Source organism: Crotalus tigris, unplaced genomic scaffold (genome assembly GCF_016545835.1).
Source record: "Crotalus tigris isolate CLP2741 ecotype Arizona unplaced genomic scaffold, ASM1654583v1 scf7180000023636.1099087, whole genome shotgun sequence".
NCBI lineage: Eukaryota > Metazoa > Chordata > Lepidosauria > Squamata > Viperidae > Crotalus > Crotalus tigris.
Genome location: NW_024100093.1, coordinates 324,842 through 338,452, shown reverse-complemented (window position 1 = coordinate 338,452; position 13,611 = coordinate 324,842). Strand labels below are relative to the sequence as shown.

Sequence of the window (13,611 nt, the reverse complement as noted above, 5' to 3'; positions counted from 1 at the left end):
GAAAAAAACTAAGCAGGGCCAAATCCAATTGGTCTTCGGATGGTGAACTAGCAGGAAATCCCCAGACCATAGGCAGGGCTAAGAACTAAGTAAGAGAAGAAAAATAGGCATTGTTGTCACTTCTGAACTGTTATCATGAAGTTCTACTGGAAGAAAATCTTACTTAAATCAGGCAATTCCTTTTTCGAAGCTCCCCAGCTTCTGCAGCCCATCTCACTCTGTTCTAGAGAGTTATCAATCCTTCAGAATAGTTTTGGGGAAGGAGGATGGAGAATGAGGGGAAAAAAACTAAGATTAAATAAATGAAATAGTTTATCAAGCTACATATGAACCATCTAGATCCGTCTAGAACAGGGGTAGGCAAGGTAGATTGCCTACCTTGGCCCTTTTATGACTCGTGGACTTCGACTCCCAGAATTCCTGAGCCAGCCATGCTGAGGGGAAAGGGTGAGGTTTCCAAGCTGAGCCATGCTAGCTCAGGAATTCTGGGAATTGAAGTCCACGAGTCATAAAAGAGCCAAGGTTGCCTACCCCTGGTCTAGAACTACAGAAAGGCAGGATAAGTTACTATTTATATTTACAGGTAGTGCCCTTAACAGTTATTTATTTAATGACTGTTTGAAGTTACAATAGTACTGATTTACAACTGGTCTTTACACTTATGACCATCGCAGCATCCCCATGGTCATGTGATCAATATTCAAGCATCTGGCAACTGGCATGTATTTACGAGGTTGCAGCATCCCGGGATCATGTGATCCACTGTCTCCAACCTTCCCAACCAGGTTTTGACAAGCAAAGTCAAGGGGGAGAAGCCAGTTTTGCTTAACAACTGCACAAGTCACTTAACAAATGCAGTGATTCATTTTAAAAAAGTTGTAAAATCAGGCCTGACTCGCTTCATAACCATCTTGCTTAGCAATAGAAGTTCTGACTCAACTTGTGGGCATCAGTTCAGGATTATCTGTAATTGCAAGGCAATGATTTGCACATCTGTCCAAAGCCAGGTCCCACTAAGTTCAGCGGGACTAGACTCAGTAAACAGATGAAGAGCTGCAATCTCCATCACTTCAGGCTGAGGAAGAAGCTCTACTGTTCTGCAAACAGTATTAACTGAGCCTTGTAAAACAGATCTGTAACATTGTGAGGATAGAAGTTCCCTATTATTTCTGTCATTTAGCCCATCAGAAGAGTTAACACAAGTGACCGGTCCTATATTTAGGATCATTTTTCTTTTTGATGCCAGCTGGACTCAGAGACCTGCTATTTATCATTATAACATATAAAGCCAAATGTCCCCCCCCTTTTTTTTTTCTTTTTCAGGAGCACCACAGATTAACAGGTTAGAATGTTTTCCACATGTCTGTTTTACTGTCAAGAGAGTATTAAAGCCGTTTTCCAGCTTCCGTAGTTCAACCAGATGTCCACCGATCCCATGGCGAGAGCAAAACTGGCAAAGTAGCCTTCTTCTGACCCCAGCATTGTTTTTATCAAGGATCACTTTAAAGGCATAAAGGACCATTTCTTGCTGAGATGCGTAATGTTTTTCAGCCCTTTCCCCTGCAATTACCCCAAAGTGCTGACTTGGTTGAACTACTGATAGGCAGTAGTATTTTTTAGGATGCCTCTCACACTGAGCTGTAATTGCTGTTTGGGTTGGCCCCAGAAAGGTACAAATTTTGTTTCCAGTGTACATTTCCGGACTCTGGTTTCAGTAATATCAGCATCGGATATGGTCCTGGGCACATGTTACATTGTATAAACGTTTGACGATAATTTCCTTTGTCAATCTCTACCAGCTAACCTCTAATTATCAAAGACCTCAGATGGACAATTTCAAAAATATTTTATAGGGCTCCACCAATTGCTTTCCTTTCGCTGATTTTTTTCTCTCTTTTTTCTCAGCAAGTTCAGCCTGCCAAATGCATTTAAACCAGAATTCGGTCTTTGGATTAACTTCAGATCATTTATGCTAGTGCATAAATGAGGTGGGATGGCAATAGTCTGCAGCGATTCCCTATTCTTCTGCACGCACTTAAACCAGCCTCCCTTTACCTGACAGCTTCCAGATGTGCTGGGATTACCAGTCACAGTATGCCCAAGCCAAGATGGCTAGCAGCCATGTTGCTGGGAGTTCTGGAAGGGGAAGAGTCCCAAAACATCTGGAGAACTCTAGGTTGGGTGGGGGGGGTACACTAAATTATTGACACATGAGAGTGAGATGGGTTTTTGTTATATTCCCTCTTTTAAATATTTTTCTTTTGCTCTCGTACAATGGTTTGTAATACAGTTTACTATTATTCCATCAGTACACAAATATTGTGTCTGAAACCACAAGTTAAAATGTTTTTTTTTCTTCAAATTATAGCATCTGCTTTCTTGCTTTTGAATGCATTTCAAAACCCCAATTATTTCAATGGGAATGTAAAATATACTTTTTTACAATTTAAAAATACAGCTAGTTCATAAAAATGTTGTTTCATATTTACTGGGCTCCCCAAAGAATGTTTTTTAAAAAGTTGGAAATTTGTTCTTTGCACTGGCATGATAAGAAATGTGAGGGTTTTTAGGTTCGTACAATTTGGTTTGATCCAGCCATACCTCCCTCTTGGTTTCAAGTCACACTTTAAATGGGAAAGAGTGTAATAGTAAAGATGTTAAAACTTATCTCTTAAAATATGAAATTAGCTTTTCATGAAGAGAAGCGGGATGTTGCTGTTTAGCATGATACCAGAGAAGCTCACACTGAAGCAACTGGATACAGTCAACTTGAATTGGATTGCAAGAAAATAACATTTATTATAGCAGCAATGGTTCAACAGAGTAAGCTACTTAAGCCCAGGGAAGACGAGAATCTCTTCCACTTGAGGTTGTAGAGAAATGGAAAGGATGAGAAACTCAGACTTTATAACAAGTGCAGAATATTGCCAAAGCTTAGACCTGCAATGCATGACTGGGAGATTTCATTCGCTAAGAATATAAGCCTGTTTTGGTGGCCCACCACTGAACTAAGCCTTCTCCATTCAGTTCAACCTCTTTCTTCAAGGCCATTCAAGAATTTCTTGAAGACTATTCAAGGGCTTATTTTTCCCATCCTCTCCTTCTTCTCTATTGAATATAAACCCACCCCCAAATAACATTTCTGTATTATCTCCTCCTACTGCATTGTTCAGACACTGTCTATTTTCAACAAGTGAAAGTGAGCTCCTTTCTATGTCAAGTTCCCCTGGCTGTTTTATCCTTGATCAAACTTAATAAATGATCACCGTGTCTAGTCCTATTTATAAATTTGTAAAAAAAAAAGTTGTTATTCATACCTCTCAATACCTCCTCTCCTTACTACCGGTATGTGGAGGAGGAAGCTGGGGGGAGGGGGGGAATTCTCTATAGCAGTGTTTCTCAAGCTTGGGGGTTTTAAGAAATGTGGACTCCAACTCCCAGAATTTGGGGCTGGGGAATTTTGGGAGTTGAAGTCTATCCTTCTTAAAGCTCTCAAGCTTGATAGATAGATAACTTTTATTGTCATTTTTTTTTTACTGTGGGCACAATGGCACACATTAAAAATGAAATTTAGTTGCTTGCTCTCAAAAGTATAAACATACATAACACACATTTAAACATGCTATGTGTAGACCTACACCCTTATGTATAAGTAACATATAAATATTAATCACTGTTGAGGAATACTGCTCTATGGGATTTGCAACTCTGCTGAACACTTACCACCAAACAGAGAGTGCTACTTGCCTTTAAGTACCTAACAAGCAGAATTTGGTATCAACTCTTCTCTTTAACTAAATTCCCTGGCTTACCCAAGGAATTTAGAGGAAAAGTAACGTACCCAACCCTATTCTTATTATGTGTGGCTAAATGCTCTGTTCAGAAGAACTTGAATAACTTTCTTAGAATAGGAAGCAGACAGAAAAGAGATTCTGTAGCCAAGCTTGCTCTTGCACTGTTGTAACTTTTGCTGATAAGAGTCTAACTATGCCTTACTAAATATAATAAATAAGGAAGTCGCTTGAAAATGAAGAGAGAGAGAGAAAAAAAAACTTCCTTGCATCTGTTTCATTTTAGGATTCTCATTACATTGAGCACTGATCCTTGGTCAACTCCTTGTTTTTTCTCTCATCTAGAAATGATGGAGCTTATTATCACACATATAGTGTGCTTCCACCATGGAGGCATTCCATCTCTGTTTGAAATTGGAACATTAATAATATATTTTTCAAAGTCAGTGGGACATACTTATTAGGAAAAATGCTACGGCACCACTTCTGAACTAAGAAGCCAGATTGCAAACCACACATGCAGAGATTTAGACACTATCCTAAGGGAGGAAGAATCTTAGAAGACGTTTCATAATTGGGTCTTAGTTTTACAAACCATTAATTCAGTTGAAACCCATTTGGCCAATGGAGTGCTGAGAACTACCAATGAATGTCAGTACATAAGTCCAAGTTTCTTTACTCTTTATGAAGTGCAAAATGATTTTTCAAAACCAGCCTCCCCTCCGCGATGGGAAAATCAAACGATTCCTTCTGCTAATGGAAAGCAGGCAATGATAGATGGATTTTGGCTGACTAAGAGGAGCTGAAAAATTCAGAGTTACATATTTAATTAGAGAAGCTGAAATGGAAATGACTGCCAGTAGAAAGCAATTTACCGAAGCCCAAATGAAACTCCGAGTATAAGAGCTATCTAAAATGGTGAGCCCAAAGTCATCTCTAACATCACCCTTTTTTTATCAATGAAGGCGAGGCTTCTGGATTTCCACCTCTAAATGGCACATAGTTCTTATACCTAGTTGACATGGCAACTCCCCTGCCTGTTTGACGGATGCTTGTAGAAGGTTACATTCCAAAACATGAAAACGGTAGGGAAAAATTACTGAGGTTTTGAACCAGTGCCAGCTCTCTTCTTATTCTCAAACCGAGCACTTGGAATCAGGTTGTACACACAGAATGATCCATAACTGCTGCCAAGTTTCTGCAGTTGCAAAGCATTGTGCTAAACTTAAGCTTCTTGTCAACACTTGGTTTAGCTCCCTACATCCATTCCAAAAAAAACCCCTCTTTTGAGCTCCAGATTTATTGTCAAATGCCAAGGCCCACAAAACCTACTCAACTTGTCAGTCCAATTCACACCAAACTTATGACCCTCCAGATACTGCTCAACTACAACTCCCAGCACTTCTTACTATTGCCCATGGGTCGTGTTCAGCAGCAAGGAAGTGGCTTAAAAACAATTTAAATAAGCTAAATAAACTAATCTTTGCCCACTGATTGGTTAATCATACTACTTCAAGCTTCAGGTTGTCAATTTCTTGATGCATCATATATTTCATCCTGTCATAGTGTAGTGGAATTTATTCTCCCTCCCTCTCTCTCTCTCTCTCTCACACACACACACACACACACACACACACACACAGAGAGAGAGAGAGAGAGGGGAGGGGAGGGAGAGAGAGAAACAGGGAGAGTGCCAATGTCCCTGTAGATACTACTATTATTAATAAAAGAGAATATTTGTAGCTCAGGGTTGAAATGAGGGGTCCTTGGTGCTCTCCGAGCTTGGTTGTTTTCTTGCAGACATTTCATTACCCAAACTAGATAACATCATCAGTACTAACAGTGATTACATTGCCTAGTTTGAGTAATGAAATGTCTGCAAGAAAACAACCAATTTCAGAGAGCACCAAGGCCCCATCATTTCAACAAACAGAGCACCAAGGACCTGTCATTATTAGGTGCCTATTTATACAAAGAATGCTGTAAGAACTTAATTAGTTGCAAAGCATTGATTTGCCGTAAGAGTTCTTTATGCTCTGGCTTTCACATGTCAATTAGACTAAGGCTTCAGGTCACCATTCAAGTTTCACAGGTATTCCTTTTTTGTTAGGAACATCATGTAAACATAATTTTCTAGCAAAAAAGACAGTCCATGCAGATTGCCTCACTGAGGTCTATTCAGAGAAAATAGAACAAATCACTGATATTTTATATGAGGCAGAAATTAACAGAGAAACCAGACTGTACAATCACAAGCCCCTTAAACATTTCTTACAAGACTTTTAAAGCAGGAGTATGTAACTGTTCAAATTCAGGTATGGACTTCATGAATGAATAACATCTGAACTTTTATGAGTTCCTACGCCTGAACACTGAAATCTTATGAGATATAATAATTACAAAACATTTCAACCCTTTAATCCTTTAATTGCAGAATTACAGTATACCTTGTAAGGTGTTGCAACTGTTTTGGTACCTGTAAGCACTACATCACTGACCCTTGCCTGAAAATACGTTCACATTATTATTAGATATTTAAACCTTTTTTAAAGAGCCATGTTTTTGTTTCACATGTTCTTTTTCCCCATAGTTAATGCCATTAACGAAACATAAGCTAGAATCAGTAAAAAAAGCTCAGTTTATTTCTTCTAGACTGAGCATCAAGTTAAGAACATTAACAAGATCTTTTTCAGAAATGTTACTTTGAATGAATTCCATTTGCTGGACTCAAGAACCCATATGTATTTATAAAATAAGCCCTGTTACACATACTGCTTTTGGGGGGCTGAAATTTTCTTTGCTTCCTGACCCAAGAAGATAAATGACAACTGAGTGCTTCTATTAGAAAAGAAAATGTAATGGAGATGCAGCTACTCTGCTATGCTGTAGGGCACAACATTTATAGAAAAAAAATTAAAATGTCAACAAAAAGCTGCTCCACCATTTGAATAGGAAACAATATCTATTTTTTATAATTAAGTTAATCAGAAATTTCATGTATAAACTTCTAAATATCTTCCTAATTTGTTTCTTCTGATAAATTAAGCAGAAACATTGTCTTCAGAGATCTGAAAGTAATTTTGAAGACAGGCAGCTGATGATGATTGATGATGGTGATGAAGGGGCTTTAAGAAATATAGCAAGGGAAAAGCCACTCAATCTTTTCCTGTCCTATATTTTGTTGTTGTTGTTACTGTTGTTTCAAAAAAGGAAAGAAAACTGCCCTCATCGATTTTTTTCAGAATAGTTTCTCAGTTCCAATCATCCAAGTATCATTTCATTGTGTCCCATGCCACTACAATTCCTGCTTATTTATGAAAAACATGGAAGACTGCCTAATGTTCTTTATCTTATTTTTGTTCTGTTTAAACTCTTGAACTTCTGATTTATATTCATAGCATAAATACATATACACAGACACAAAATTATACACGAGTGACAAATATCACCTTTAAGTGCTGCTTCCTTCTTGGAGATCTGGGTTCCAGTTTTATGTTCTCCTGTGGATTTGGATGATGAAATAGTATCAGCAGCCCTAGCTTCCACCGCCCCTTATTTTTAACATTTATCTTGCTGTCAGACTTACTTACTTCATATTCATATTCATGAATATATGAGTATGTCTATCTATCTGTCTGTATATGTATCTATGTATATGTATACATACACATGTGGGTATTACTATAGACATACACACACACACACACACACACATTATATATATATAAAGGAGATAAACACTAACAAAAACTAATCCAAGGGGGGGGGGAGAGAAAGAAAGAAAAAGACAATCGTATGAAAAGATAAAAATAAAAAGAAACTTCCAATTTTCTCTGCAGAAAATACAAGTAGGATTACAAAATTATCTTACTCTATGATTACAAGAAAGCTCTATTTTTCCATTACCTATTTTTTTCTAGTCATCAAAACCACAAATCAAAAGTCCATTTTCTGTTTCATGCAGAAAGTCTATAAGAGGATTTCAGTCAGCAATAAATACAGATGTTGTCTCTAATCAAAAAAGTCCATTTAGCTATCTTTGCAAGTCCCATCACCTTTACCAACCATATCTCCACTGCAGATAGTACCAAATATTTTCACTGCAGTTATCATATATAAAAACGAAGTTCCGTGACTTTTTCTCAAAGACTATTTAAAATGCTTACCTCAGTTTTATTCCCTCCTGCAATAATGGGGTCTGAAGGATACTTGAATTTGTAGAGCGCATAAATTCTCTCTGCTGGTGATGAAGTGTATATTCAGAAAACAGATTTCTAAACTGCTATGTCGCAAGTGAAAGGCAATTAGGAGGCCACATGATAATCTTGCCTCTTCAGCCTCCATCCCAGGCCTTTGGAATAGCATCAAATCTTTCCCAGAACTGAGCAGCTCAGCACATACCTGCGTTTGTTTTTCCCTTCTTTTCTCCAACCTACATAAGCACATGAATGAATGAGGGTCGTGAAGATGAACTCGGAGGCTGGAAGTTACCTGCATAGCTGTAAGAATATTGGCTAAGGCCTGGCCGTAGGTGTCATGGCAATGCACTGCCACAGCGGACAATGGAACTTCCATCATAACAGATTCCAGCATTCTTTTCATACTGCCAGGAGTTCCCACTCCAATGGTATCTCCCAAAGAGACCTCATAGCATCCCATACTATATAGCCTTTTTGAGACCTGATTAGACAGAAACAGAGTTCTTTCAAATATAAGTGAGAGGTAGCAAGGGAAATATCAACGGTCTACTTTAAGGTTACAAATTCACATGTGCCAAAGAAGAATTTCAGAGGTATTAGGAACCCCATTCATTTTTCTCTTCACGTGGCTCATTTCTATCTTCTTTCTAAGATTTCTGGAGCATCTAAACCTGATGGCTTAGAATTTTGGGAATTTTAATCACAAGGGGGCTGGAAGGCACGGGGTCAGGAAAGCAGATCTAAGTTGCCAAATCATTCTTTGCACTTACAAGTGTATGTCACCTTGTCACCTTGTAGGCCTTTTAAATCGAGATTTGACCAAACAATAGGACATTCTGCTAGGTTTTAGTCTGACTAAACCAATCAAGACAGGGAAAAGGCCTATCTGATATTACAGTGTATTTAACAAATGAAAGCCTAAGCAGATCCCTGTTCCATATTCAGATAGTCCTCGAATTACAGTCACAACTGAGCCTGAAATTTTGGTTGTAAGTCATTGCAGTCGTAAGTCGAGTCACCCCCAGACGAAACTCAATTTTACAACCATTTTATGACAGTTGTTAGGTTAAATCACCAGGGCTGTTAAGCAAAATCCAAATTCAGGTTACCCAATGGACAGGTTTTGTTGAAGAGTGACCAAAAACATTGCAAAACACAATCACATGACCATGGGATACTGCAACTGGTCATAAATGTGAATCAGCTGCAGAGCCCAAACTGTAATCTCACGACCACACAAGTGGTACAACAGCTTAACTTTGAGGACAGGATTGTAGATAACTTTTATTGAGTCTATCATATCTTCAAAGAGGTTGTAAGTTTTGATTTGTATTTTTAGTCTTTGTTCCTATTTTAAAAAGCATTCAGAATTTACATCTCTTTCCTCTTTTTGAGGGGAGGGGAAATAAACTCATGTAAAAAATGTAGAGCATGAGGGACTACTTTTCTCAGCATGAGGATCTGTTTGTTTGGGGTGGCAGGTCAAAGGTTGTCCTCCAAGAAACAAAACAGTTATGAATCAGTGGGGGGGGGGGCGCTCTGCTGTTTCACCATTCCTATTCCAGAGATCAACATATACACACACATTCTTTTTCATATGGGTGGTTCTTAGACTTAAAAACATATTTGCATTGCTTCTGCAGTCCATCTACTCCTCAAATATAGAAAAGGCAAGATTGTATAAATTCTATCAGCTTTAAGACTAAATCTTGGCTTGAGCAGAAGTGTTCATGACATGTTTAGGAAGGCGCATTTATTGCATCGAATGAAGAAAATCCCCACCATATGTTTTACTTTTTGGCTTACTAAGACACAGTGGGAACTGATGCTTCTAATATTATCTGAACTGACAGTTATTCTTGCTTCTGAAAATATACACACATAGTATATTTGATGCAGCTAATAGCTATGGCTCATGCTAGTTGGACTGGAGATAGAGGCTACTTATTGTCTAATACAGCTAATAGACAGGATGTAGTCAAATAATTATATAGCTGAAATGTAATTTTTTTTCCTTCAGTGAGGAAAACTGACACCGATTTAAAGATTAGAAGTACCTCTCTTGGCAGTGTCATTTCAAAGTGCATTATATATAAATAAATATGTCAAGCATAATCCTGTATTCACAGTTTTAATTATCGCAAGGGAATCAATCATGCATGCAGCTATCCCTACAAATTTTGAAGAATAAGGATTTGTAGAGGGATATTTAATACGCGCACATTCTGCTTTGGTTTTAATTTAGAAGAAATAATCTTACTTCAGCAACCTTAGCTGGAGGAATATGTCCTTCATAAGGGCATCCCAATGCACAAGACACATACCTAAACCAAGGAAAAGAGATACACTGTTGATAGGCATCCATATAGTAATTCTCACAAGCAACCATCATGTTTTAAATGTGGTATGTACAATTAGAAAAAAATGTAAGGGTGGACAAATTTAGTCCGCAAGTCATACTATAATACTGATAAAATCGAATGCAATCTATCAGCCACCTGGTCACAAATAATATGCCATATGCCTAAATACAAACTACTGCAAAAAAATAAATCCAATGTTCTTATCACATTTATTTTTAACTAGACGCATTTATATTTACAATTTGACTTCTACTAGTTCAAACCAGCATATTATCTGTACTGAGATCACAAAATAAATCTGGCAATGTTAAGAATGATTCGAGAAGTGATATGCCGATACAAGGATGTAAGGCTCATGCAGTGGACCTCAGTCAGGATATTGCCAAAGCAGCCGCCCAACTCAGAATACTTACGTATTATATAAATGGGAATCACATGCAGCTGATGACTCCAGGCCTGCCGTAATCTGCCCCATCCTTAAACAGAATTCTGACAATAACCTATTTCATTGTCACAGAACTAAAGAACTCTGAATTTATTTCAAATTCCAGAACTGTCTTTCATGCAAAAAATTGTTCCTTTTACCTTTTTCCCAGTATACTGGGAGGGAGGAGGACTAATAGAACATTGTTGATCTATCTGTAGGTTCTACATAACCTTCTGTCCATCCTTACTATAGCAAATGTAAACTACAACCTGCTTCTAGGAGCTTACATCAGCTAACCAGCAGCTACCTTCTCTGTCTCCCTAGTCCGAGACTCACTGCGTGTTTTCCTGCTTTCACACCTATAGTTCGAATTTTACAAGCCACCTCAATCTTTCCAGCTGCCGTTAAAATACTAGCTACGCTTATCGAAGGCATGTCTGACACCTGTCTTTCCTCCACACTTGTTGCAGCTACACACACTGTATAGTCTCCAATTCTACTTGCCCTTTCTCCAGTCACATTCTTGTCCTTCAGGTAGTTTGCAGTCCCAACCCAAATATATATAAGTCAATTTTAAGCCTTTGTGGGCAAATATATAGCATTCTTCTGTATTTTCAAAGACTATTTTGGATGCCTTAATGGGAAGAACGATAAAAAATCACTGCTTCTTCTCATCTAAAAAAAGAACAGAAAACCATGGATGGAATACCAGCAACTCCACCTGGAAAACCTCTGGGAACTGAAACTATAAGTGATTATGAACGTTGATCTTTAGAAGGAACATTTACAAAATATAGCTGGGTAATTTATCAGCTTCCAATTAATGAAAATAAACCCAAACAGAAACAGTCCTACACAGAAGTCTGGCTCTTGATGGTTAGAAAGCCACAGAGGGGTGGGGGAGAGGAGAGAGGGGAGAGGGAGGGAGGGAGGGAGGGAGGGAGAGAGAGAGAGAGAGAGAGAGAGAGAGAGAGAGAGAGAGAGAGAGGGGGAGATATGCTAGCACATCCAAATGCAGAGAGATCCCCCAGAATCGAGTCTGAGACACAGATGCTGGTGTTTCCTATTATTATATTGTATATTTGAATATAATTTACACTATTCATTGTAGAAGCATTTATTTTCATTGGAAATTCATGTCTGAAGAACACATATGCATCCTAAAAGCAAATTCTTAACATGGCAGTTGATATTTCCTTAGCGGATATTATATTATAAAGCCACCAAATAATTTCTGCCAGAACTCTAGGAAATAAGGGGAGGTTGTAATAATAACTTAAAAACGTCTCCTAATGTCTCCTAATGAAAGCAAAGCTTTAAAAAAGAACAGGACTTTAGATAGTTTCAACTGTATTCCAAAATTGCTCATTGCAAAGTACTGTATTAGATGATGCAATCTTAGTGTATTTCGAGTAGCATTTTGTAATTTATTCAACAAATTTCCATAATAGGAGTGTTCAAACTTAAATAAAACTATTGCTGCCATTCCTCAATCCCATTCTCAATATTATTAAAAAATAAAAAATAATAATTGTAGATCTATTTTCTGATTTCAAACTTCAACAAACATGGACAATATAATGGCCATTTATAGCAACAAAGTACTTAATATGAAAAATTCCGCTGCTGGTGAATGAATACAAATAATTTTCATTTCCTTTAGGCAGATAATGACTCTTTATATTTCCATTACATTGGATGCTTTTCCTGTCATATTGAACTTTACAAATGAAGCACAACATTTAATTTTCCTGCATGGAAGTAAAGTCAATCACTTGTGCCATCCACAAATGGACTGCCCTTTTACTTATAAATAGAGACACATTTGTGGAATCACAGTTTGCTTGCTTAGGATTTGGAGTTTGTTTTTTTTAGGTAAAAGATAGTTTCAGGTTGCAGATTGATGTTAAGGGTGAGTTCCAGATCTGTTATGAACTCCCATCTTTCTCAAAATTAAGACATGGAAAACCTCACTATGTAAAGTTCATAGTCTCTCAAAGTATTATGAGTATCTCATAAAACTAGAGCCTGGGGTCACCTACCGAACAGAAGACTGAAAGAAAGAGTTATCCCACCCTATTAAATTTTGCTAGATTACTATGAAATGATGTAGTGTTGGCTGCTACCTTGGATATCTTAAAAGAGTGTTCAAATTAATTTATGACATATAAAGTTATGAATGTTTTATAATGAAGGTAGTTCACATCTTAATAAAGATTTTCAGTGAAAATAACAGGAAGATTCTATTCTGCTCACGATCTGCTTGTGGATATCCCATTGGCATCTGTTTAGCTCCCAAGGAAAAATGTTGAATAGGACCTGGGTCTGACCAAACACTGTTCATATTCAAGGAACTATGGGACTATATTAATAGTCTTGTAAAACAAGGTTTACAATCCTTACTCCATTTTCATCTCACCATACTTTGAGTGAGTCAGATCATACATAGAGATAGCATGATTTGCCAAGACCACCCAGTCAGTGTCTTGGCTAACAGGCAATTAAAGTTGTCTAAATGTAACATGTTATTCACCTGCTGTACTGCCCCTAGTTTAATTACAATATATTTACTTAAGCTCTTTATTTTCATGGAATTACATTCACATTTCCTATCAGGAGAGTGTCTGTAATTATATACACTTTTACATCGGGAAGGTGCTCATATAGCTTTGAATTCTTTTAAAAGACAATAAGTTTCTGTGCAGTTTGTATTATCAAATCACCAGGGAGACTTTAGTATAATTGAACATACAAAATATATTTTAAAAAATGTGATAGCTGGATTTTTAGCACATTTCTTTGAACTGTGGTCTTATAGGATGTTCTATAGT

The 13,611-nt window shown here is 37.5% G+C and overlaps 1 protein-coding gene across 4 annotated transcripts in view; it reads right to left on the bottom strand.

The window, feature by feature from the left end:
* HMGCLL1 (3-hydroxymethyl-3-methylglutaryl-CoA lyase like 1) overlaps nt 1–13,611 on the bottom strand; it is a 51,944-nt gene that overhangs the window by 7,735 nt on the left and 30,598 nt on the right. For 2 of the 4 annotated variants that reach the window (XM_039320342.1, XM_039320344.1), the window contains exons 6-8: nt 10,251–10,314; nt 8,283–8,471; nt 7,241–7,291 (exon numbers count right to left, since the gene is read on the bottom strand). In XM_039320342.1, coding sequence (XP_039176276.1) covers nt 7,241–7,291; nt 8,283–8,471; nt 10,251–10,314 — 304 coding nt within the window. The remainder of the gene's footprint in view (nt 1–7,240; nt 7,292–8,282; nt 8,472–10,250; nt 10,315–13,611) is intronic. The other 2 variants (XM_039320343.1, XM_039320345.1) reach the window with 1 other exon arrangement.